Here is a 26,316-nt window from a genome sequence, read left to right on the forward strand (position 1 = left end):
GCGCAACTCGGCAACTCGCGAAAACCTTCCACGGATCAGTGCATCCCAACGACATCATGCATGACGCCATTTGTAGGCATGCGCTGTGATCTTGGAAATGGCTTCGATTTGCAGTGGGGGATCCAGCGCGCCGCAACAACACAGCGAATCGCTACCGAACAAGGTTACTTTTCACGTCATCAGGTCACGCGTGTGTTCACGAGTCAAGCGCATCTCTTTCAACGTTGAAATATGAGTCATACATGAAAACACGTACACGTAGATCTACGGGATCGCGTATATCGAGACGTTCACGTACATAATTTACGCCATTCAAGTCAACTGCATGCATTCACACTGCACTTTTTCAGAAAGGCCCATGTCATGAATCCACCGGAATGAATCGATTTTAATTGCTGCAAGGTGTGTCATTTTTCGTTATGTTTGGTGAGGCCCAGAGGCCCCAGACACAGTATTTCAGCCTATTTCAGGTGCCTTGCGCTGTGAATCTAAAGTTCCGTTATGTTGTGCTGGTGGAGTGTTTAAATTCTTGCCTGATTTTTCTGGGAATGATTCAGGCTTTTCTCTGCCCTGGCCTATGCCTATGGCCTAGCAGTAGCACTGACTGTAGCTGTCGACATATTATGTACATGTCAGTGCTACATGTACATGTAGTGTCACTCAGCTCATGACTCACAGATTATTCGATGAACTACCGTGACAGTACCGGTACAGTTCATTTGTCCATTCTGGCATTCATCGGAAACAGTCCCGCTGCCGGGGTTTTTGAAAGTCCAAAGTTTGGGCCGAATTGAGGATCAAAAACCCACTTTAAATCTCAATAATCTGGGTTAGGATCTGCTTCTCTATACATTTTGCCATGGCATACCTGTCCGAGTTTTGTAAAACCTGGCTGAATTTTTATTTCCCTGTTCTTGGGCTTTTTCTGGCCTCAAAAATGATGTGGCAAGGAGTAATTGCACGGGTCACACAATGCAGGATGTATTGTTGTTTTAACGATACTGTATCTATTCGAGTCGCTCGGAAACGTGTGTGTGTGTGTAACGGGCAGGGCTCATCCTGAAACGCCGACAGCATCACTGAGACTCCACTGCTGGCTGTTTATACAGGTCACGGTGTCGCCAAGTCCGCCGGAATACTAGTGTGAGCGTGTTGGTATGGAACAATCCAGGGACAATGCCGCTTAGTCTCCAAGTCGGCGGCCCTCAACTGCATCACATTGTGTCACTTGAATGATTTAGTCACATTGGGGATAAAATCCAATGCGGCGGCGGTAACTAAAACAGTGCCGCTTTGCAGTGTACCGAGTGTGCACAACTTCTTGAGTTCAAGAGCCTCCGACAACACTGACCAATTTAGTGTGTATGTGTGTGTGTGTGTGTGTGTCTAAGAATATGCTTGTTTCCATTTTGAACCTACAAACTGAGAAGATTATTCCGCTGAACTGCGGGGCACGGAAAGATTGGCCGAGCCAGTGAACGGCTAGGCAGGCGACCACGACTACAAGTAGAGCGAGTGATCATTTCCCTGTGAAAAAACGACCTGCTAACTCCATCAATTATCATTCCCCATCCTAACGTCTTCTGATTCCTCTAAGAGTTCTGTGAAGCAGCTTTTGGTGAAGTGGCCATTTTCAGTGTAACTAACTATAAAAGTATAAATGCCGTAAAGCCAGACTGCCGCTTTTTTAAAAAGTTAATTTTATAATCCTGTGGTCTGTTGAAGCCTATGCCAGTGCTAGGCTTCTATTCAAGTCAGGCAGGGGCATGACACACATTGTATGACCAGTACAACCATGCGGGTCGTAGGGTCCAGCGGATTTATGCCGGCAGAAAAACTGGCAGAATTCGGTACTTTTTCTGGTAAGTTTCATGCATGTTTGGTATGTGGATAAAGAAATGGAGGAGAATTCGAGGAATTGCCCGCCATAAGGTTTGTATGGTTCTGCCAATTTCGCTGCTTTTCGAGCAGAATCTGCCACCTTTTCGAGCATAATCCGCCGGTGCCTAGCTGGTCGTACCACTGTTCGTCCAGGATGGTGCCCACAATTCATCCAAAAAAGCAATGTCTAGTAAAAGAAAGCTAAACGTGCCCTGTTGGCCGAAAAATCCAAATTGTTTTTCGCGGGGCGCCCCGCATCCCCGGTCGTACCACTCCTCACCGCCCTGTGATGCCCCCCCCCCCCCCCTGTCAGGCTTCTACTACTAGTATATGAATCCGGTATTTTTTTATCTATGTCAAGTTGCCAACACAAAAAACAGGCTTATGTGCAGCCAGTGCATTTTGAAAATCAGGCTTGTGTTGAAAACAGGCTTCAACATGGTATTGGCAGTAAATTGAATTCTCATCCATCAGTGCGAGAGAGCTGAGCTTGAAGCGCCGGTTTCAGAAGAAAGAAAAAAAGTTGACTGTGATTACAGGAGGGTAGAGTTCATGTAATGGAACTTGGAACTAATATAATTACATGTATTATCATCCCTCCCATCAACACTGCATGGCGTGTGCAATGCGAGTGCCTCCGAGGTTGGGGTGTGCCTAACCCCCAGTTCTTCGCCATCTGGCAGTACTGCAGCGAGCCTGTTCACTAACTACTTGCGGCCGCATGGCGTCGGAGGAATAGGAAGGGGAGACGCAATAGAGGTCATGCAATTACATGATCTGTTGCGGAGGTGCTTTGGCAAAGTCACGCACAGCTGTCGGTCGCCGAAGAACTGGGATCAGCCTCCTATAGCCTAGACCTTCTTATTTTCATGCATTGCAGTGTATGCGCAGTTGCGTCACCGTGTATACACTGGCATGCTGTGCTTAGTGAAATAATATTTAATTCTAGCCTGGCCGTTCTTCAGTACGCCGTTCTTTGGCGCTCCGTTCTTTGGCGCCCTACAGTACTGTAGCGCACAATGCACTGGTGACTCGGTTTGTATGCATAGCGCCCATAAACCATTCCGCTGTATACTTAGCGATCATAAGCGGTTCCGGAATGCTGCTGACTCGTCATCATGGCTTCTTTCGCATAACCTTTAAAAAATTCATTGTAGGCTGGCAAGGCTCACGTGACTAGCCCATACTGTGTCTTTATCATACAATCATGTAATTATTAAATTTTACCATAGTAACTGTGCATGTGGAACAGGACTTGAAGCAAGAGTGGACATGACTATGCTTTTGCTTACCGTTTCGTGATCGGAGCCGCACTTCGAAAGCAGTATCCGCTCTTCACTGCCACTGCCACTGGCCTCGGAGTCGCCTTCACTTGTTTAGACAGTCCAGTTCAGACATTATGAGTTTCACCATGCTCCCACTCGCACTGCACTGAGTGACGCAGTCGGCGATGGTACCAGCCGCGCCGCCGAGCCGATCAGCTCACATGCTAGCTGGAAGTAAAATACAGTGTAGATCTACAAGACTTCTGTCAAGTAAAATCTGAAACGTAGATCATGAAAATTGTTGTCATTTCGTGACAGAACTGTTGAGCTTGAAGGCAGATCGGAGGAGCACGCTAGTCCGAGCCCCGAGTAGTCGCTAGCGCTACATACACAGACAGTCGGCCAGTGCAGTGCCAGTGGCAGTGGCATCTCAAGTACAATGTCAATGCCATGGGTCATGGCCGTGCAGGCACGCGTGCACGCATGCATGCAGCATGGTCGGTTGATGCTGTTTTTTTTGCGTACTTTCCTCACCAAAAACAGCACCTTCAAAGTAACGTTGGCTGCGTCTGTCACTCCATGTTTTACTTCAATGGTTGGAGTTGTCTAGAGATTAGAGTTTGTGGATAGGTAGAGTCGGAATGGCAGTAGCCCACAGCGGCAGAGCATGCTGATAGACGCTGAGCCTTGCTAGAGCGCTTGTCGCCGGCTCGTAAAGTGTTGCAGTAAACGATTGGAGCGCGTAAAGAATAGCGATCGTGCTGCCTGGATTTGTTTGAGAGGTGTGCGCAGTTTGAGATCTGGGGCGTGAGCGCAGTAGCGAGCGCCACAGTCGCTGCTCGGCCAACATGGCAGAGGAGATCGACGAAAGCCCCCACCCGGTGATAGTCCGCAAGAATCACCTGGGCTTCGGCTTCAACGTCAGAGGCCAGGTCAGCATTATCGTCTTGTACATGTTTCTGTCTATAAAGCTGCTGGTTCCGTTCTGAAGAACAAACAAGGTTATCAATCTCGTAGCGAGCCGCCAGATCTATTCCAAAATAAGGCAGTCGTAATGTACCGGCATGTTAGTACCCAAGGAGCTTCTGGTATCGTACGAGCAGCGGGAGGCGGCGATATCGGGTGCCAACGTTTCTTTGCGCAATGATGGTGTAAACACATTAATTTCGATGTTGAAGTGGTGGCACGTGGTCTGGCCTGTGTGCAGTGCACAGAACAGGTTGCTGGACAGACTCTTGAAATCTTCACTTCAGCGACCGTGTCGGAAGTATTGACTTAGGAAATAGTGGCAGCGTCCACATCTTAATACACAGTAGACTCTGAACAAATGATTTACGCACCGGTCGGTAGAAATACGTCAACTCCATCAGGGGCCTCAGGGCCCTTGGCCACGCCGACATAAATGATCAGAATATTGTACAGTAGGATTCCGAATTTTTGCCTAACTGCATGATCAATATGGATTCGAATTCACGAAAAGGTGAACAATTTGGTATCATGCCAGTCTTAAATTTCCTCACAACTTGAATGTTTTCCGCTCGAGTGACGTCAGCTCGTTGTTGAGAAGTGAGTGAGAAGTGTCGTGCGATTTCTATCTCTTTGATGTCGAAGAGGGGCGTTTTCTTCTGACCTGGGGGTCTTGTTTATGCAAGCTTGGCACTGTGTTCTGCTGGGGAAACAGGAAAGCATGACCTTGAAGTAGAAAACGATCAGCCTTTGTTTGAGTCGGGTGTGTTTGAGATGAAATCCTGCATCCGGAGCTGCACACGGAGGAAACTGAACAAACCAGAGACTTTGCTATAGGCCAGCAATGCCCTTCCACTCACATAATGGTATACGCCGTTATCATCCCAGCAGAGGCTGTTCAAAATTTCTTCAAACTTCGCTGACCATTGTGCGGTTTTGTGTGTGTTTCTTTTTACTGTGTTAACTGGTCAGGTCAATGAAGGTGGCACGCTGAAGCCGATCAAGGGACAGCTTTACGCTCCCATGCAGTATGTCAGTGCTGTACTGGAGAACGGGCCGGCTAAGGAGGGTGGCCTGCGTCTGTACGATCGCATCCTAGAAATGTGAGCAGAACCAGGATAGGCTATGAAAGTATAGTAAAATCTGTCAAGGCCACCACTCGGATACGGCAACCACCTGTCCTAGAAGACCACTGAAACCAGGATCAAGGGATGCTATGTCCAGTGAAATGACCCTGGATACGGAAACCACCTGGTAAAAGAGACCACGCTTTGAAGGTCCCCTGATCCCCGGTCGGTCGTCTTAGACAGGTTTCACTGTAATCGGTCCAGGAGGGTGTTGGGAACTTCACGCCTGAAATGATTGGTCAACCGCCCGCATCCAATCAGAGTTCAGCAAGTATTTTCTTCTTGGCTTGTTGTTGATGGCTAAACTATTCTTGTTTCTGCTTGAGGAAGGAGAAACAAGCCGGAAAAAATCCTGCCGGAGAAGAACATCTAAAATATCTGCCTCCGGTGTCCCTCATGTCGGAGGTGTGATAGAGTCTGTGGTCAGTTGTGTCTTCGATGATCACCTCGCGGTACAGTCAGACCTCCCTTATCCGGTCCTCTTTTATCCGGATCCCTCGCCATCCGGAAGAAAATCGTTGGTTGCCGATTTACAGCATATGGCATGCATACATACAGTATGTGTGTTCGATTATCCGGTTCCCTCGCCTATCCGGATATTTTCGTGGAAAACGGATGTGTGCGGTTAAGCGAGGTTTGACTGTACTCAGAATAGTGATCTTTCTAGACATGAGGCCTTGCTAGGTACCGTATTATCCCGAGTATACTGTATAGCAGGAAATTTTCGGACGGAATTTATTTTCGTACGATTTCGTACACGGCCTCTTTTGCACTAAAATGAATTCCGTACTAAAATTTGTTCATGCAAAATTATGTACACTGTACATGCATACTCCTTGCAAACACGTGTATTTGGAATGCAGCACTGTACGAAAATATAATCCGTACGAAAGGTCGAAATTTGGCTTTGTCCGAAAATATTTCCGTCCGAAAATTTCCTGCTATACAGTACGTCGCACTGGAGTATAAGCTGCACCCCCATTTTTTCCACGAAACATAGACATCTAAACTATCCTATTTAATCACCGTAAATTTGATCCTGGGAGTATACACCGCACTCCCTTTTTTCCCCCGGGTGAATCTTGAGTGTTCAAAGTGTGGCTTATACTCCAGAGAATACGGAATGCAGTAATGGCTAAAGTCATATGTAGCCCTGGCCGAAGAACTCCAATCCGCGAGCCGAAAGCAGCGCCAACGCTCGTGCAGCCCCATGTGCCCTCGGATGGGCGTTTGGACCAGGCATGGTGTAAATGACATTGAAACGCGGCGCTGCTTTTGACTCGTGTGTCGTGTTTTCTCTGGCCACGACTGTACCAGTACATAGTTGTATAAAAGGAGGCGCCATCGCTTGTTTGTGTTGCGACTTTAAATGAAATTCAACAACAACAACATTCAACAACATAGCAGTAAGTAAACAGGGTGCTAAATTATGACTTTTCGTTTGCCACGCAGGGGCACCAAGGTTTGGCTTGACCGAATGAAAGAGCAAGAGCAAGGCTTTCTAGGCGTGTGCCTCTTGATTAGCTGTGTTGGGGGATTGTTGACCAAATTTGCCGAAATTGCTTTTCTTCCTCTCTTCGCGTTGCCATGGCAAGTGAATCATGAATTTGAATTCTGAGGCTATTGAAAGCATCATAGAGATGTTTGTTGACTGTATTCATGCCACAGAGGCCGAGGAGAGCCAGCATACGAACATTTACCGAATTTGGATGAAGTATAGGCGTGTAGAGAGGAGAAATAGTACTGCACAGTATGACACAACATGCGGCACAGTTGTCATGTAATAGGTACCTTGCAGTGTGCACCTACAACCACACTATCGCATAACGGATGAGTTCAAAGCAATACTAGGGTACCCCGTAAGGAGACCATAGGTCTGTGGGGACTGCCCTAGAGAAATATGAATAAATACTACTATACTATTACTACAGTCAGACCTCGCTTATCCGGTCCTCTTTTATCCGGATCCCTCACCATCCGGAAGAAAATCGTTGGTTACCGATTTACAGCATATGCCATGCATACATACAGTGTGTGTGCTCGATTATCCGGTTCCCTCGCCTACTGTAAATATACAAATTTTCGGCAGCCATTTAATTTCGGCTATATTCTGCACCGACCCAAAACGCCTAAATTAAAACGCCGATGAAATTTTTCACAGCATCTGTCGCACTATACCATGCCCTCTACCCGGTACCCCACGCCGAAAATAAATCGCCGCCGAAATGTCAAAAATCGCGAAGTGCCGAAATTTTGCAGCGCCGAAATTTTGTATATTTACAGTATCCGGATATTTTTGTGGAAAACGCTTGTGTGCGATTATGCGAGGTCTGACTGTACTAATAGTGCTATGTTCTAGAATCACATGTGACCGCGAACTACACAAAAGAAACCTGATGAGACCAGTCCCAAGAAATTAATTATAAAGAATATGAGAAGGAACCGTGCCAAGTATCGGCTTTAGAAGGAGTGCATCGGCACGAGCCGCTTCCTCCACTGCAACCAGTCTTGCAACCACATAGAAGAAACTCTAGAATAGAGCAAGGTGCGGGTGGCAGCCCGGTCCGATCTATACTGAGACTTCCATCACTCCTGAGTTGCCCACCTGAGGAGATAAGAGTCACATGAAATGTAAAAGTTCATTCATCTTAGTGGACTGCCGTACTCGATTCAACGGAAAATCTACAAACCTAGAAGTATCCAGCATGCATCCTTGGCTTGTTCGAACACAATCCGAACAGTGACTGAAGCGGCATGCGACTCTGAGCTCATGCAGGTAGTCATGGTACGGCGAACCTTTTGTCTTCTCTTGAACACCCTGGTGTGCTGATGGAGTGTCCACAGCACGCACAATGAGGCACCCTCTCCACTAAAATACCTGCTTGATAAATTGCCCGCGGGCAGTGCTGCCTCAAGAATGCATCCCTGCATGCCGGGGGCAGCTGGCTGGACTGGAGGCTCCTGGTGCAGAACAGCCGGTCCAGGTACCTTGCATCGTGGCAGTACTACTAGTAGTGCTATGTTCTACTTCGAAATAGAATCACATGTGACCGCGAACTACACAAAAGAAACCTGATGAGACCAGTCCCAAGAAATTATTTATAAAGAATATGAGAAAGAACTGTGCCAAGTAGTGCATCGGCACGAGCCGCTTCCTCCACTGCAATCAGTCTTGCAACCACAACGAAGAAACTCTAGAATAGAGTGAGGTGCGGGTGGTAGCCCGGTCCGATCTATACTGAGACTTCCATCACTCCCGAGTTGCCATCCCGAGGAGATGAGAGTCACATGAAACGTAAAAGTTCATTCATCTTAGTGGACTGCCGTACTCGATTCAACGGAAAATCTTCAAACCTAGAAGTATCCAGCATGCATCCTTGGCTTGTTCGAACACAATCCGAACAGTGACTGAAGCGGCATGCGACTCTGAACTCATGCAGGTAGTCATGATACCGCGAACCTTTTGTCTTCTCTTGAACACCCTGGTGTGCTGATGGAGTGTCCACAGCACGCACAATGAGGCACCCTCTCCACTAAAATACCTGCTTAATAAATTGCCCGCGGGCAGTGCTGCCTCAAGATTGCCTCCCTGCATGCCGGGGGCAGCTGGCTGGACTGGAGGCTCCTGGTGCAGAACAGTCGGTCCAGGTACCTTGCATCGTGGCAGTACTACTAGTAGTGCTATGTTCTACTTCGAAATAGAATCACATGTGACCGCGAACTACACAAAAGAAACCTGATGAGACCAGTCCCAAGAAATTAATTATAAAGAATATGAGAAAGAACTGTGCCAAGTAGTGCATCGGCACGAGCCGCTTCCTCCACTGCAATCAGTCTTGCAACCACAACGAAGAAACTCTAGAATAGAGTGAGGTGCGGGTGGTAGCCCGGTCCGATCTATACTGAGACTTCCATCACTCCCGAGTTGCCATCCTGAGGAGATGAGAGTCACATGAAACGTAAAAGTTCATTCATCTTAGTGGACTGCCGTACTCGATTCAACGGAAAATCTACAAACCTAGAAGTATCCAGCATGCATCCTTGGCTTGTTCGAACACAATCCGAACAGTGACTGAAGCGGCATGCGACTCTGAGCTCATGCAGGTAGTCATGGTACGGCGAACCTTTTGTCTTCTCTTGAACACCCTGGTGTGCTGATGGAGTGTCCACAGCACGCACAATGAGGCACCCTCTCCACTAAAATACCTGCTTGATAAATTGCCCGCGGGCAGTGCTGCCTCAAGAATGTATCCCTGCATGCCGGGGGCAGCTGGCTGGACTGGAGGCTCCTGGTGCAGAACAGCCGGTCCAGGTACCTTGCATCGTGGCCATTGCTGCACTTGGTTGCAGTGTACAGCATGCAAACGATGTTCTCCAGGGTGGCAATGTGCTCAGCTGGAAGAGTCTCAAACCGGTTTGCTACAGCCATGAATGCGCTACGGGCAAGTGCTAATACTGGCTTGTCGGAGCATAGAAGTTTGAAGGCTGCCTTCTTGCCGCGGCCAGGAAACGCACTAGTCGTGTCGCACCCGGTGAAGGCGTGGAAGCCAGGAAGTGCGCTGCTGACTTCTTGACCCTACTTGTTACTTGCAGCGTTGACGTTTATCCGGCGGAGTATTGACCCAGCCCCGATGAGGAGACTCAGGCTCGTTGGAATAACCTTGCAGAACGCAGTTGACGGTACTGTTGTATCAGTGTCGGGCGTCTTAATTGTAACGTGGGTACAACCGGCGCATGCAACATGTTTTGCATGAAGAAGCAGACGTGTATAGACCTCTTCGTGTGTTCGGACGAGATCTGGAAGCGGCTGAGAAGCTGACAATGCTTCACTGTTCTTGATTATGACACAAGCGAGCGTTTCTGCTCGAGTGTAGGAATGGTAGCGAGTCTTGTGATAATGCACTTCTCTAGCGATCAGGTTCCCTGAACTGATTGCTATCCTTTCATCTTCACATGTGGCGGCAGCGTTCCGCAATTTGTTATCTGCCTCCACTATCACGAGTTGAGATGGCGCCTGCTTCGTTGTACAACTCGCCGATATTTTCAGGGTATCACAAGAAAAGCAGTTCTTGCCTCCTGGTTCAACAGCAGGGGCTCGTAGCGACTGACACGTATTCCTACTGTCAGTGGAAGACTCCTCTGATGCCGTGCAGGTTGTCAGAATATTTTGGCACTTGTGAAAAGACACTTTCATTGTGTGAAGACACTTCAGAGTTGTCTTTGTTTCGTGTTCCGGCCCAAACGAGATGGCACCTGTCCCTGAGCACCAGCAAGTTTGAAACAGTATCAGGAGCCCGTATCCCCCCACTGCTCCACTGTAGTTGCGGACACTTTTAGGTATCGCCAAAAGTACGTGGGACCACTGAGCGCACCCGAGAGCACTAAAATTACATCTGAAGCGCACCACGTGGCGCTCCACGCGTGCGAGATTTCAAAATTTGACATCTTACTTTTGAGCAGGTACGACACGTGCTCAAGCTTACGCTCCGCGAAACTTGCGCATGGATTTGCCCTGAAGACATTCGCCGCTATCGAGAGAGCATCGCAGATCTAGAAGCAGTTCTCGACTGTTTTGGGTACCCTAAGGAGTCCACTTTCACGCCCCACATCGAACCTTGGTGCCCCGTCGAGGTGAACGGAATTTTTTCAGGGCTGCATTTTGAGCACTTGGACTGCAGACTAACAGGGGGGGGGGGGGGGGGGGGGACAGTTACTCCGTAACCCATTTTTTCCATTTTCAAAATAACTGTCTTGCAATGCAAAATGCAACGTATGGGGCGAACACCTTCACACCAGACAAATGTGCCTTTATGAACCCTCTAGTACTGACTATCGACTGCGTTTTCGTTGAATGGCATGAAAAAACACAAAAATCGGAAAATAGGTAGGGTGCACCTTTTCACAGGGGGGGGGGGGGGGGCAAACAGAGTAGGAGGGAAGGGGGGGGGGGGGGGGGCTGCGGCCCCATCCCCTTTGGCTAGAACCCTGATCTTCATTTCAATACTACGGGGTTTGTCTCCTCGCCGATTATTCCTACTGTACATGCCTGTCTGTGCTCTCTTCTCTGTGTGTAGAAACGGAGAGAGTGCGGAGGGACTGAAGCACGGTACCGTGGTGGACATGATCCGACGTTCCACCAACGACCTGCGCCTCACCGTCATCAGCGTCAGCCAGGAAGAGGCGGCACACCTCGACTCCAACGTTGCCATGGCGTCGTCGCAGGCGCCGCACGAGCGCGACATGACGGAGAAGCGCGCACTGCCGATCACCATCCCGGACAGCAAGGACCTGGCTGACAACCAGAGTAGCGAGCCGTACACAGTACGTCCTTGTTGTTGTTTTCTGTAAATATACAAATTTTCGGCAGCTATTTAATTTCGGCTATATTCGGCACCGACCCAAAACGCCTAAATTAAAACGCCGATGAAATTTTTCACAGCATCTGTCGCACTATACCATGCCCTCTATCCCACGCCGAAAATAAATCGCTGCCGAAATGTCAAAAATCGTGAAGTGCCGAAAGTTTGCAGCGCCGAAATTTTGCATCCCCCTGCTCCTATTCTAATGACGTGCCTCCAATTCTGATAGCGTACCACCCTAGTCATTTTTTTCGATTGTTGCTTGTTTTCAGTTGACAAATCAATAGTGGAATATGGAAAAAAATGGGTGACCTGTTTGTTTCACATACCCCCAACAATTATGTTCTGGATAGAACCCTGCATGGATGTTACGCATTACCTCCATGGTGAGGGAATGATCACGGGGATACGCACGCTGACTTCTCCCACCATCGTCGTTATGTTGGTGTGTCTGGGCGCGTGCTTGTCTCCATCTCCCAGGTCTTCAACATCTTTCTGAGTGGTCGTCATGTGGCGGCGCGTCGTTACAGCGAGTTTGATCAGCTTCTCAGCAAGGTTAGTTGAGTGGCCGCTGCAGTAGCATGGGGTGCCGTGCTCGCACACACGGTCATTCCGGTATGCAACAGCTGTGTCTTGGATGGCATCAGATTGCGACATGCGAGTCCTTAGGCACAAGTGAAGGTGTAGACTCCGTATTTCAAAGTTGTATCGATTCGATAGGCGAAACTCTACTGGCTTCTCTTCATTATATGAATTGGACTTCGGCGTGATTTATTGCCTTATCACGTTATTAGTAAAGCCAGGGTCTCCAAGAATCGGTGAATTGATTGTGTGTGTGTGCGTGTTTGTGTGTGTGTGTGTGTGCGTGCGTGTGTGTGCGTGCATGTGTGTGTGTGCGTGCATGCATGCGCACGTGTGTGTATATGTGTGTGTGTGTGTGTGTGTGTGTGTGTGTGTGTGTGTGTGTGTGTGTGTGTGTGTGTGCATGTGTGTGTGTGCATGCATGCGTGCGCGCGTGTGTGTGTGTGTGTGTGTGTGTGTGTGTGTGCACATACATGCGTGTGTGTGTTTGTATGCACGCATGCATGTACATATCTCTCTTTGCATGTAAATTTGGGCACAGCTGAAAGAGCGGTTTCCAGACTTCCCCTTTCCTCGCCTGCCAATGAAGTGGCCATGGAAGCTGAACGCACAGGCAACTGATCAGAGACGCCGTGGCTTGGAGGAGTGGATTGATCAAGGTGAGAGCATGCCTGGGTCAGAGCAAAGGACGGTGAGAGAGAGTGTGCGAGAGAGAATGGGAGAGACTCAGAATATTGAAAACTGACTTTCAAAACAGGAGGACGATTGGAGAGCGATGACGTTATCTCTACATGCTCCTGATGAGCTATTTCACACACACACACACACACACGCACGCACGCACGCACGCACGCACGCTTGCATGCACGCACGCATGTACGCACACACACAATTTCTTCACACTGCAGTCCTTGTCGTGGGACAAACGTTGGGCCATGCTCCCTATTTTTTAACAGTACCGTATTTCACCGAATACAAGTCGCACCTTTTCACACTAAAATTCAAGAGCAAAGAAGGGGGTGTGACTTACAATCGAGCGTGATTTCCAACTTATGTGAATGCATGGAAACAATTTGGCTCAGACCTGAAAATGGGAGTTCGACTTAGTGTCGAGGGCGACCGTAACAATCGGAAAATAGAGGTCCATCTTTTTTTTGTAGTGGTGAAACGAATGTCAAAACCTAGTAGTCGAATATTCTTTGGCTTAACGAACGAACGAACGGATATTCTTTTGGCAACACAGATGACATCACATGACCTCCTCTCAATCATTTGATGGATGGTGTCATTGTTATTAGGTATGACAAACGGTAGTGCCACATAAAATGCACTGCCACATAAGGCTACTTCGAAGTTTATACATGTTGTTTGCAACTAGTGTTGAAACGAGCGTATCTATAACAAACGAGCGATCAGTTCCACTAACGAGCAAGCTATCGAGCGAGCTAACGAGTTTCATTGATGTGGCAAATATGATTATTTTTTTGAATTTTTTTTTAGTTCGATTTTTTTCAGCTGGTTCAAATTACATGAATTATCACCGCCGGCATTTGGGGTTGCTGCTGCTTCACTTCGGACTGCTGTTTGGTGTCGAGATGTCTTTTCAGCGCCGTCGTCGATTAGCCTTTGTAAGAATAGACCGTTTTGCAAAGATTGCAAGTAGCCCTGGTCTTCGCTGCACCGCGGGAGAAAACTTCCAAACGACTGAGCGTAACTTTCACTCGAATGGAGAGGTGACCGAAGCATATCCTGCGACAGGTCAGCAGATGCGGAACAAGACATCAGTAGAGTCCACCAAAGCTGCAACGACAACTGAAACAACTCAAGTGTCGTGCAGGCATACAGTCACCTGTAACTGCGAGTGATTTTCACTTTGCGCGGGACTGGACTCTCGATCGACCAGGGTGTCGTAAAATATTTTACGACTCCCCGGTCGACATTTACTGCCATGTGTACGGAGTACGGTGTACGGTGTTCGTTAGTGCAAACGAGCTGGCCGCACAAACGAGCCGAGTTTCTGGCGAGCGAGCTAACGAGTATCCGGTGAGATCGTTTCAACACTATTTGCAACATTGGCAGTCCAGTGTGCACGTACATGTGCAAACATGCAGTACAAAGTCACAGGCAGGCTGTACGCACTGCACTGTACTGTGTTTGGCGTGCACGTATGTACATGCACTGCATTCGAAGTGACGTCACGAATACTCAAATGCGACTTAAAGAATATTCGAATGTGACCAATCGAACGAATGTTCGAATATTCGAATATTCGTTTCACCACTATTTTTTTGTATTGTGCAAAGAATCTCTTCTTGACCCACTCCAGTTGCATGCATGCATGCATGCATATGCAATATATGGGCACAAGACAGATGGCATACAGTGAAGCTTGGTTATAACGACATTGGTTATAACGACAGATCAGCTACAACAACAAAAAATCCATGGCAGCAGCAATTTTGTATTGATTTCTGTTCTAAAAAAGATCGGTTGCAACGACAACTCGAATAACGACAAATCGAGAATGACGACCAAATTGTCATGCACCGTAGTGTGAAAATGGGTAAAAATAACGACATTCTCACGACTGCGACATACGATGTATGATCGATTCTGGCTTTCACAGCTGCCGCGAGACGGGTGCACAAGATCGTACAGTGCAGTCTAGTGTACATCAACTGTACACTGCACTGCACTGCACCGCACTGCACTGCACACTCGTAGTCATACACGCCCGGAATTATTTGAAGGAGTGTCGACATGTCGTAGATCTACTGACGGTAAAATACGTGTACTGTGTACAGCTGTAGTGCGCACTTACCCTCCGTACCCTCCGTATCTTCTGCGACGGATTTTCGCAACATTCGCCATGCTTCTTTCTCAGTTGTCGTTGGACCAAAGACTTGGAAGTTTGAGATGTCTCGCCCTGTCTCTGTTGGAAAGCGAAAGCGCTTCTCCTACGCGGAAAAGTACGCCATTCTGCAGGAGCTGGACAAAGGTGCAAAGCGGACTTCCGTTCAAGAAAAGTATGGAGTCGCGCACGGTACTCTCGCTGGCTTCATCAAGAACCGAGAGGAGATTGTGGCCAAAGTGAAGAAAGCGACGTCAATGGATGCCAAGAGCACTAGGCAGTCGAGTTTTCCTGAGTTGGACAAAGCGCTCCTTGTGTTCAGTTGAAAAAAGCACCATTGTGCAGAAAATTAATTTTGCCTCGTTTTGGTGTGGATATTGTGTTGGAAATCCCAAGATCGGATATAGTGACAGATCGCAAATAAGGACTTTTTTGGCGTTATAACCAAGCTTCACTGTACATGACTGATTTCCGAGGAACGTCAGGTCACTTTATGCTTTCTGAGCAAGATCAACCATGCCCAGACAGGGCCAGTCGGCTTGAATAGAGTGCTCAATGCAACAATGTGCACTTAAAGTTGTCCTTTCGTGCCGTATGTACATGTGTGTGTGTGTCCGTGTGTGTGTGTGCGCGCGCGTGTGCCTGCGTTCGTGCATGTGTACATGTGTGTGATCAAAGAATCATGCAGTTGGCATGCCATGTTTCCACGGAAACACCTCCGTTGTTGCCACGGTTTTGATCACAGTTCAACGTGCGGTTGTCTGTATGTTCTGTTCTGATCAGTGTGTGCGTATAGAGCCATAGCCGAGGATGAGGTGATGATGGAGTTCTTGAAGCAAGGACAAGGAGCCAAGGTATGCATGTGCATGTGTTTTGTCAGCTCCTGGAACTGCGCATCTTTCATGCGTTTTTTTGTCTCTTTTTTCATTATTTAAACTCGGATGTTGAGCCAAAGTACTAGTAATCATGGATAAAAAGAAAGGACAATGTTAGTCATAACGTGTTGTCTTTTCTTTTCATTATTTGTTTATTTTTTTCCTAAGAACACAGCCCTACTGAGAATCTTGCCCACATCCTGCCATCTCTCCCCTTTCCTCTTTCTCTCGTCCAATGCATTTGGCATTCGCAAAGCTGTGGACCCAGCGGCCTGTTGATGCACTTTAACAGACAGAGTACATGGACCTACACGTTGTTGTTGCTCCATACTTATCCGCACACAGTGTAGCTATGGCGAGTGTCCACCACACAGTGCAGCGTCCCTGGCAATGACATCATGCTATCTCCCTGATGCTGTAAACTGCCTAATATTCGCGACAGATTAATGTTCGCTATTTTCGCGAGACGAGCGTAACGCGAATATTCACCATCGTGAAATCTAACTTCAACAGTGGGTGGATTTAAGTGGCCCCAGTATTTCGCGAACCTTTGCCATCGCAAACTCGCTGGTTCTAAGAAATCGCGAAAATTTAATGACGCGAATATTGGTCGGTTTACAGTACTGGCCACGGCTACTACTGGCCTCTCCAAGAGTACATAACCCCCAAGAGCGTGCTTGCCACTCCCTGCATGACCTGCTACCATTTCCAGTTGACGTCATTTTATGATGCAATGCTTTTTTGCACCAGTGATTTACACACATTTGTACGAGGTGTCCACGCATCACATGTGTTTCCTTGAACTAGTTTGTACAGGATACGAACGGGGCTTGATCCACCACAGGTCCAGGATACGTCTCATTATACGTGTACAGCGCTCATTGCAGCATAAAAATGACGTCAACATGAAATTATGCCTGGACAGCACCCGTAGTGGAGTTGCACACTCTTGGGGAGTTATGTACTCTTCGTCTCTCCAGGTGCACAGCGCGCATTCATTTTGTTTATGTCATAGCATAGTTCTGTATCTCTATCACTCTTATTGAGTACGGCTGTCAGTAGACTGATAGAGATAATCCAGGATTCCATCGCCCCATGCTGTACGCTTGGGAAAAGTATCTGGATTATTTAAATAGGCGACACGGAGGCAGTAATTTAATCAAGGCTATGGATAAGGTTAGATATGAATAATGGTTACTCATTACATTGGACTTTCTTGTGTTTTGGTGACGACGGCACATCTAAACCCATTCGTATCTGGATTATTATTATTTTGCTATCTTTGTCGTTTGATACCACAGCCATCGTCACCAAAGGCCACCACGCCTACAAAACGAACCGTTGAGCTGCGCGCCATCCTGCCGGATTCAAGAGCCGTATCCATCGATGTTGAGCAGGCAGCAAGCTGCACGTCCGTGTTTGAGGTGAGGACCCTTACTGCTACTACTACTACAATGCTGGCCAAATAAATCCAGCCTAATGAATAAAGTAGCGCCGCGTTAGACTGCAGTGACCAGTATGTGTAGAGCTAGGGCTGCGTAGCGCCCGGCGCTATTTTATTCATGCGGTTGGATTTCTTTGGCCAGCACTGTAGTTGAGCACGGCCCACTCTGTCTTTTGCTTTTGATATTACGCTCTCCTCTCCCCCACTTCTGCCATTCCATGTGTCTCATCGCTGCCTTGCTGCTTTGTGCCGTCAAATGGTGCGTGTATTTGTAAAAAAAAAGAGTTTTATGTGTCTCATTTGTCCGGCTGCTTCTAAGTGGGTTCCACTGTACTCTGACCCAGACCGTGAAGCAAAGCATTGAACGCTCTTTCTTCTTTCTTCTTTCTTTTTAACCCCCCCCCCCCCCGGTGCGCGTTGTGTGCAAGGATACCGAGACGTTTGGTCGGAGGAGTTCACAACGCCCCACCTACACAACGCCCCACCTACGCAGCTGCGCAAGTGGATACTAGCAGTCAGCCCCGACTCAATAGTTGTTTGTTCTGTCAACCCTCAACTTCTGTGTTCTAGTCGTTTCTTCGTTCTCCCTGCATGCAACTTTGTTATCTTTCTTGTTCTTATCTTTCTGTCTCGAGCCGGGTTTGTGTTCTTTGTAAAAAGAAAGAAAAGCAGTGTACCCAGTTAGTGTTTACCGCCCTGGTATGTACTGCAGTCAACCTTTTGAATAACGACCTCGGGAATAAATGTACAGTCGACTCCACTTATAACGAACTCGCATTATAGCGAATTTCGGGATAATTATAACGACCCCTTGTCCATGTCCCCGTTTGAACCCAAACAAAATTGACATTTCTTGGTGGGACCGTTTTCGTTTACAACTGACCACGTCTTGTAGGGCCGCATGTAAACCAAGTGCACTCATACTGTCACGGGCCACTTGCCAGTCATGACATGCTGCTTGTATAGTGTGTGAGTGCATTTCTGTTATAACGAACTTCTGTTATAACGAACTTCTGTTAGAACGAACTTCTGTTATAACGAACTTTGGCGCAATGGTGTTCGTTAGATCAGGAGTCAACTGCATCAACAACTCACGAACAGCAACACAATCTTCGGACCTAGTGATCATTTGATTGCATACGCGTGCTTTTAACCTCACATAATAATAACATCAACTTACGAATAACGAGACATGTATCATGCACGATCGAAGGTCGTTAATCGCAAGGCTGACTGTAGTACATCAGTCGCCGTCCTTGTCCGCAGTTCACATCAACTGCTGTACATGTACATCATGCTGCTACCTTTTGTCCCAGTTCACAACTAAGAAACAAGCAAAACTTATTCTCAGCACACCGAATTAAGTATTTCTGCTTCTCTGATATCTTGGGAACTTCCCTAATGCTATAATTATATGCTGCTCCGGTCACTGTCATTGTCTAACTCTTCCTCCTTATTCAGAGCGTTTGCGGGAAAGCTAAGCTATCGACGGAAGCAAGCTGTTACTTTGCGCTGTTTGAAGTCAACGAAGCGGACAAATTCTGTAAGTAGAGGTTGTTAGTAGGTGTGTCTGGTCTGGTCCGGGAGTGGAAGGTGGTCAATATCCCCATGAGCCCATGCTGTGAAGACTGTATCTGGAAGGGCTCTGGCTGGGTGCGGGCAGCAAACTGATGGACAGGCGGACGGATGGGTGCGCGCATTTGTGTGTATGTGTGTCTGAGGCAGAGGGAGAGAGAGAGAGAGAGAGAGAGAGAGAGAGAGAGAGAGAGAGAGAGAGAGAGAGAGAGAGAGAGAGAGAGAGAGAGAGAGAGAGAGAGAGAGAGAGAGAGAGAGAGAGAGAGAGAGAGCGTGTTTTGTGCGTGTGTGTGTGTGTGTGTGTGCATATGTCATTGGGAGCTTCAAACCTGTTATCTCACTATTGCCATGCTTTTACTGGACATTCAGTGTGCGTTTTGTACGCTTGACCGTTTCCCCTCAGATCGGAAAATCCGGCCAAACGAGTTCCCTCATCGCATCTACACCACAAACCACCCATCTCAAACATCCTCATCTGTTTTCCTAAGGAGATGGATCTTCACTCCATATAAGGTACGCGTATCCCGTTATCGTCCGAACCCAATCATGTTGTCACGTGTTTTTTGAAGAATTATCATGGCTCAGTTGAAGAGCACAGTCCCACATACAAATCCATGCATGGCTAAGGTCAGCTGGGAGGCCATATTATTTTCTTCTGGCAATGCCATTGTTGGCGCATTGCACATGAACTTGCCAAGTCACATGCAACATCATGACTAAGAATATCCCTGATTATACTCTCCTACATTGAAAATTTGGAAGCAATCCTTGTGTGTGGTGTAACCCTGGACTGTTTGTGCGCAGGCTGGAGGTTTAGTGGGAAGATAAACTCACAAAATTAATGCAGACTCGATTCGAAAGCCGCCAACCATGGTCACCATGGCGAAGCAATGCGTAACGATACTTGCAGTGCTGGCGTTCACTGGTCCCGCAGAAAGTTGTCTTGTGCACGTGAAGCTGCGTAGGGGCGTAGTATAGGGAAATCAGAGATAACTCGGAAGGACCGAGGGCAAGGTCGTAAGATGGTTTTGTTTTTACCTGGTTGCCAACGTTACAATGTGAATGTTATGTGTACTGGAGGAGGGAACTTACTTGCCTTTCAATTACAAGTACACTTTTGACAGCTCGTAGCAGGGTTGAAGAGGTGCTTCGTAACCATCCCATGTGACCAGTGTGACTAGCAAGCCATGTCGTTCTTGTTTGTATGCCTTGTGTAGGAGCTAACGATGAGGAAGGACGAGGTTGCACTCAATTTCTTCTACAGGCAGGTAAGGCTGTACGAATGCAACATGTGGTGCAACATCTCCGTTTCCTGGCTTTGTGCTGTGCATGTGTGGGAATGTGAGGCAATCCAGCAATGGTGTGCTGTCATGACACGCACACCATGCATGTCTGTCTCAAATGTCTGTGCTGCCATAGCCTCAGACCCATGTAGAGCCCAGAACAAGCTGGCACAGTCTACACTCAGACCTCGCTTTTCCGGTCCTCTTTTATCCGGATCCCTCGCCATGACTGGTTGCCGATTTACAGCATTTGTCATGCATACACACAGTATGTGCGTTCGATTATCCGGTTCCCTCGTCTATCCGGATATATTTTGGAAAACGGATGTGTGCGGTTAGGCGAGGTCTGACTCGATTGTGGACATAGCTGCCGTCGGCGTATTGTGAACAGCACTTGTCTGTTGGTGTTTATTATGTGCATCGAGTCCTTTTTTTGTACACTGTTGAGCATGGGGTGTTGCATCCGCTGTGTGGACTGCATGGGTTGTTGCATCCGCTGTGTGGACTGCATGGGTTGTTGCATCCGCTGTGTGGACTGTTCTCAGGGCGAAATAGCCCAACATATAGGCATGCACATTGTTGCTGTTGCTGCCTCCGCCGCCATCGTCGTCGTCATCATTGCTGGCGTCATGGCTACTGTGGTTGCTGCTGCTGCTCTGGTTGCTACTGCTGTGGTTGCTGCTGCTCTGGTTGCTACTGCTGTGGTTGCTGCTGCTGCTGTGGTTGCTGCTGCTACTGCTGCTGTGGTTGCTGCTGCTGTTGCTGCTGCTGCTGCTGTGGTTGCTGCTGCTACTGCTGCTACTGCTGCTGCTGCTGTGGTTGCTGTTGCTGCTGTTGCTGTGGTTGTGGTTACTGCTGCTGCCTTGTTGTAATTGGATTACCAAACCAGGCCCGACCTAGTTACATGAGCACAGTACCCGATATGTGAGTTTGACTTGTGCATCTTGGCATTTCACAGAAGCGGAAAGGTAACTCTAGACGTAGCTGGTGTGCAAGTCTGTCTAGTCCAGTATCCGTGTATCATGCCCTTTGGGAATCATGTCTTTCTTTCAGGCGAAGGAGGATGTCCAGAAGAAAAGGATAGTGGCAACAACTGCTGAGGTGCGTGGCTTGCAGGCGCTTGCTGAAGCTGAAGAGAAAGTGAAGGTGAGAGAGTGTGGGAGTCGTCTTCTTGCTTATTTTGAAATTGCCATGACTCAAGAATCCTTTGCTTTTCGGTAAGTGAAACCTCGGTAAGAAGAAGACAAACTTTTGCTTTAGAAGAATTAGTAGTCATAAGTCTACTGGATAAGTCCTGTGTATTTACTGGGTATAGAATTTGTCTAAGAAGAACTCCTTTTGTTGTGAACATATACTAAGTCTTGTACCATCAGTTTTCTTGGTGTTCTCCTGAAGATAATTGACTGTATCTGTAAAGTCCTGAACAGCATCCGATTGAAGGGTTAACACCACTGGAGCTTTCTTATAATCATAGTGTGTGTATGTGTGCGTGCGTGCGTGAGTGCGTGCGTGTGTGTGTGTGTGTGCGTGTGTGCGTGGGCGTCTGTGTGTTTATTTATTGCTGCTTTCCAGTACCTGAAGGCTGTACGCAAGATTGACAAGTACGGCGGTGTGACGTTCCCGCACTGTCCGTGTGACATGCGTAAGACCGGCAAGATCATGGTAACTGTGCAGAGAGCTGGACTGCTCTTTGCCGCCTGTGACGACGATGGAGTACTGCAGGTATGTGTGCGTGCGTGCGTATGTGTGTGTGTGTGTGTGTGTGTGTGTGTGTGTGTGTGTAGGTGTGTGTGTGTGTGTGTGTGTGTGTGTGTTTGTGCGTGTGTGTATGTGTGTGTGTGTGTGTGTGTGTGTGTGTGTGTGTGTGTGTGTGTGTTTGTGTGTATGCATGTGTGTGTGTATGCGTGTGTGTCACTGTGTGTGTGTGTGTGTGTGTGTGTGTGTGTGTGTGTGTGTGTGTGTGTAGGTGTGTGTGTGTGTGTGTGTGTGTGTAGGTGTGTGTGTGTGTGTGTGTAGGTGTGTGTGCGTGTGTGTGTGTGTGTTTTGTGCGTGTGTGTGTGTGCTCATGTGTGTGTGTGTGTGTGTGTGTGTGTGTGTTCGCATGTGTGTGTGTGTGTGTGTGTTTGTGTGGGTGTTCGCGCGCGCGCGCGCGCGCGTGTGTGTGTGTGTGGGTGTGCGTGGGTGCGTGCGTGTGTGTAGGTGTGTGTGTGTGTGTGTGTGTGTTTGCGCGCGCGTGTGTGTGTGTGTGTGTGTGTGTGTGTGTGTGTGTGTGTGTGTGTGTGTGTGCTCATGTGTGTGTGTGTGTGTGTGTGTGTGTGTGTGTTTGCATGTGTGTGTGTGTGTGGGGGGGGAGGGGGGGGGGGGTGTTCGCATGTGTGTGTATGTGTGGGTGGGTGTGTGCGTATGTGTGTGTGTGTGTGTGTGTGTGCGCGCGTGCGCGCGTGTATGTGTGATCCGCTATCGTTGCTATAAGAGAAAATCTGTGTGCGCACATCCAGTGCATTTGTGGATTTGCGTACTTCTCTTGCAATGGGCGTATGCATGGTACATGGTGTGTGTATACGTGCGGCACAAGTGCTCGCGTTTCTTTTGCACATATATCGGTACCAACACTGTGAGCAAGTCAGTGAACGCACTACAGTCAGACCTCGCTTATCCGTCCTCTTTTATCCGGATCCCTCGCCATCCGGAAGAAAGTCGCTGGTTACCGATTTACAGCATATGCCATGCATACATACAGCATGTGTGTTCGATTATCCCGTTCCCTCGCCCATCCGGATATTTTTCTGGAAAATGGATGTGTGCGGTTATGCGAGGTCTGACTGCATGTTGTTCAGGACAAGAGGAAGCCGTTTTGGATTGATCCGGCCCTACACTTGTCCTTCATACTGTGTCTATGAACAGCTAGTCCAGCCATGGCCTGACTAACCGCACTTGTTCCACCGCCTCATATCAGGAATCATTTCGATTAAAAGTGTGTGTGTGTGTGTGTGTGTGTGTGTGTGTGTGTGTGAAGGGATGGTAAACAATGTATGTCGATGATTTGTATGAGAACATTCTGAAGGTTCACTGATTGCTCAACATTCTTTGTGTGATGTTGGTTACAGGGACAAGAGACTGCCTTTGGCTGGTCGGACATTCTGGTGTACGAAACCGATCTCGAGGAGGAAGCATTTGTCTTGAAATACACTCGCAACAACAAGGAGAAATTTATGCGCGTGTATTCGAAATACGTACGTACACAATGCATACCTCTCTTCCCTTGTGCACACCTGGGATTACCGGGTGGTCCCCTTATCCAGGGCCGTGTGACTGGAAATATCATCCCTTAGTCGTTGCTGCAGTGGTCTTCTGGAGCTGGCGGTTTCCTTGACAGGGTTTACTGCACATGTGTTTCCTTGTATTGCAGGTTTGAGGGAATGACAGGCTGTGCTTTGTGTTGCTGTTGTTTCAAATCTTTATTCTCACGATAGCCAGTGGCCAATAAGAGATAATAGTGTAAGAAAGGAGAAAGAGTGAGGAAGAATTGGGTGGGCAGAGCCTAGGGGTTAATGACTACTTAAGTGTACGGGCAGGGGTGGTTGCTACACGAGTTGTTGTTGTTGTTGTTGTTGTTGTTGTTGTTGTTGTTGTTGTTGTTGTTGTTGTTGTTGTTGTTGTTGTTGTTGTTGTTGTTGTTGTTGTTGTTGTTGTTGTTGTTGTTGTTGTTGTTGTTGTTGTTGTTGTTGTTGTTGTTGTTGTTGTTGTTGCTGTTGTTCCTGCTGCTGTTGTTGTTTGCTTATGTCGCGGTGATTGGAATGTAGGAATACAAAACAATGTGGCATGTGTGTCCTGGTATGTGTTCATGTGCGCATCAATTTGTGAGCATGAATGTGTGTGTGTGTGCGTGCACGCGTTTCCGTGTGTGTGTGTGTGTGTGTGTGTGTGTGTGTGTGTGTGTGTGTGTGTGTGTGTGTGTGCGTGCACACATTTCCGTGTGTGTGTGTATGTGTGTGTGTGTGTGCGCGCGCGTGCGTGTGAGCATCTGTGCGCATGCACGCACGCATCTGCCCTCGTTTTCTGTGTTGTTCTCTGCAGTATGAGTACATGCTGGATTGTGTAGAGAAAGCTCACGAGGAACAAGAGTGGGAAGACGAGGTAAGAGTTTGAGGTTTCAATATTTTCTTTGCAAGGAAAACTGTGACATATTTGTCCGATTCTAAGTAAAGGGTAGGCTAGTTAATAATTAAACTTAATTAGCCTAAAGCATGGAGCTCAATGTTTCTACGCAACTATGACAAACGTGTGTAATGTTCCCAATGCTAGTCTATTCCTGACGACAACTTCTTCTTCTTCTTGGTCGATCAAAAGTTGGAGTTTATTGTGCAAAAGAATGGTGACTGCTCCCAGCGGCAGCTCACGTTTCCAGCTGACTGTCCCTAACCCCTAACCACCTCACAGCTGCTATACAGAGAATGAAGGCACTTTTCAGTTGCAGGCCATTATAAAAATCTGTTGGCTGCTGCCAGGCAGGTCATGCTTTCGGTCGAGTGAAACTTGACTGTCTCATGACTGCTATTCCAAGTACATGGAGAGAATGTTGAGCCTTCTAATGGGCAAACCTGGAAAAAAGCACCATTCTCAGCTCAACACACAGCGTTTTTTTCAGTTCTTGGAATGTGACCATGTCCCTTGTACTCTCCCCCCCCCCCCCCTCGGCATAGGGTTCGAGTCGTGCAACATAGGGATCCACGAATACAACACACAGTGTTTTTGTCAGTTCTTGCAATGTAACCATGTTCCTTATACTCTTTCCTCCCCCCATTCTCTGCATAGGGCTCTAGTAATGGCAGTTCTGCTGGTCTAACTCCAGTCACGTCCGAGCCCACATCACCGACAACAGCCGAGCCATTGGCAGCCGCCGTCGCAGCCACAGCTAGCTCTGATCCTGCCCCGGCTGCAGCCGAAAACAAACCAAAGAAGAAGAAGAAGCCTGCAGCCACCACCGCTACCGCCGATGCAACGGCCGGCGGAGGAGAGGCTGAGAAGGCGAGCGAGAAGGCGACCGCCAAGGCGAGTTCCAAAGGCGACGGCGAGAGCAAACCCAAACCGCGCAAGAAGCCAAAGGCAAAGCCGGCGCCTGCACCCGCTGAGGATGAGGACCCGAACGACGGCCTGTGATCCGCTGATGACGAGGACCCGAACGACGGCCTGTGATCCGTTGATTTTAGGCTACCGTACTCACGGCGCACAAGAGAATTTGATATCCAGTGAACGAGGACTGATTATTTAAGGCGGTAGGATTGTTACTAGGGCATTTGTTGGTTGCTAGCTAATTTTTCTCATGTTCCTGCCTTAGTGGCTTGCGTAGATAGCTTTGTTGCGTATGTGTGTTGATTGCGAGTGTCTGGCCTGAGGTGAATCGGAATGCTTCTGAGCTTAGTATTCTTCGTCGTTCGGTAAGGACCTTATTTACCTCTGCTAAGATGTCGCAAGGCATGTCACTGCGGATTTCTGGCATGGTTTGTATTGTAGCACGGCGCCAAGGAGCACAGCGTGCCCGTTCTCCAGTCATATGCGTTCCTTGTGACTGCCTGTGTGATCTAGTGTGTTTATTTTTATTTTTTTAAATAATACTTGTTGATGTGGTGATCTTGCGTCGCTCACAATTGGCTAAGTCGGTGAACGGTGGCACTGTATTGTTTCTAACTTTTCTTTTCGGCAAAGCAGTGACGGCACTCTGTTGCCGCGGATGCACGTCCCCATGCCTACGATGCTCTCTATTTTACTTCACGCCTGGAAGACGTGTAACTATAATTATTATGTTTTTACAATCATATCCCTTTATCATCCCCTCCCAGTCGGCCTGCATGCTATTTCCATGCATTTAGTGGCGTGCCCTGCATTGACAGGGCTCCTTCTTTTAGGACATTGTTTCTAGAAATTCGGCTCAATGCCACCATAATGGCCATAGCGCTTTGCTGATTGGATGCAGCTGTGAAGTTTGCAGCTAGCTGCATGGTCACGATGACGTCAATGGTGTTTGCCATGGTATTATTATTTTATTGAAAGCGTACTTCCTGTACTAGTAGGACGGGTTTACTGGTCATGCATGCGCTGGTTTGGAGG

At 48.0% G+C, this 26,316-nt stretch overlaps 1 protein-coding gene across 1 annotated transcript; it reads left to right on the plus strand.

The window, feature by feature from the left end:
- Positions 1-3,689: 3,689 nt before the first annotated feature.
- LOC135819722 (sorting nexin-27-like) lies at positions 3,690-26,275 on the plus strand. The gene is made up of 15 exons (XM_065332976.1): positions 3,690-4,078; positions 5,085-5,215; positions 11,314-11,560; positions 12,079-12,153; positions 12,722-12,839; positions 15,815-15,885; positions 17,208-17,330; positions 18,812-18,893; positions 19,329-19,438; positions 20,143-20,193; positions 21,262-21,354; positions 21,781-21,930; positions 23,316-23,441; positions 24,286-24,345; positions 25,024-26,275. The coding sequence occupies exons 1-15, from the start codon at positions 3,995-3,997 to the stop codon at positions 25,366-25,368; spliced, it is 1,866 nt and encodes a 621-aa protein (XP_065189048.1). The 5' UTR covers positions 3,690-3,994; the 3' UTR covers positions 25,369-26,275.
- Positions 26,276-26,316: the final 41 nt, after the last annotated feature.

The sequence above is a fragment of the Sycon ciliatum genome, chromosome 6, assembly GCF_964019385.1.
Source record: "Sycon ciliatum chromosome 6, ocSycCili1.1, whole genome shotgun sequence".
In the NCBI taxonomy this organism is placed as follows: domain Eukaryota; kingdom Metazoa; phylum Porifera; class Calcarea; order Leucosolenida; family Sycettidae; genus Sycon; species Sycon ciliatum.

What these genes read in the sequence shown, in the direction of transcription:
- LOC135819722 (XM_065332976.1), top strand. Translation starts at nt 3,995, where the DNA reads ATGGCAGAGGAGATCGACGAAAGCCCCCACCCGGTGATAGTCCGCAAG. An exon ending in TTGATCAGCTTCTCAGCAAG is followed by an intron (nt 12,154 to 12,721) that starts GTTAGTTGAGTG and finishes ATTTGGGCACAG; the next exon opens with CTGAAAGAGCGGTTTCCAGA. An exon ending in TCAATTTCTTCTACAGGCAG is followed by an intron (nt 20,194 to 21,261) that starts GTAAGGCTGTAC and finishes TCTTTCTTTCAG; the next exon opens with GCGAAGGAGGATGTCCAGAA.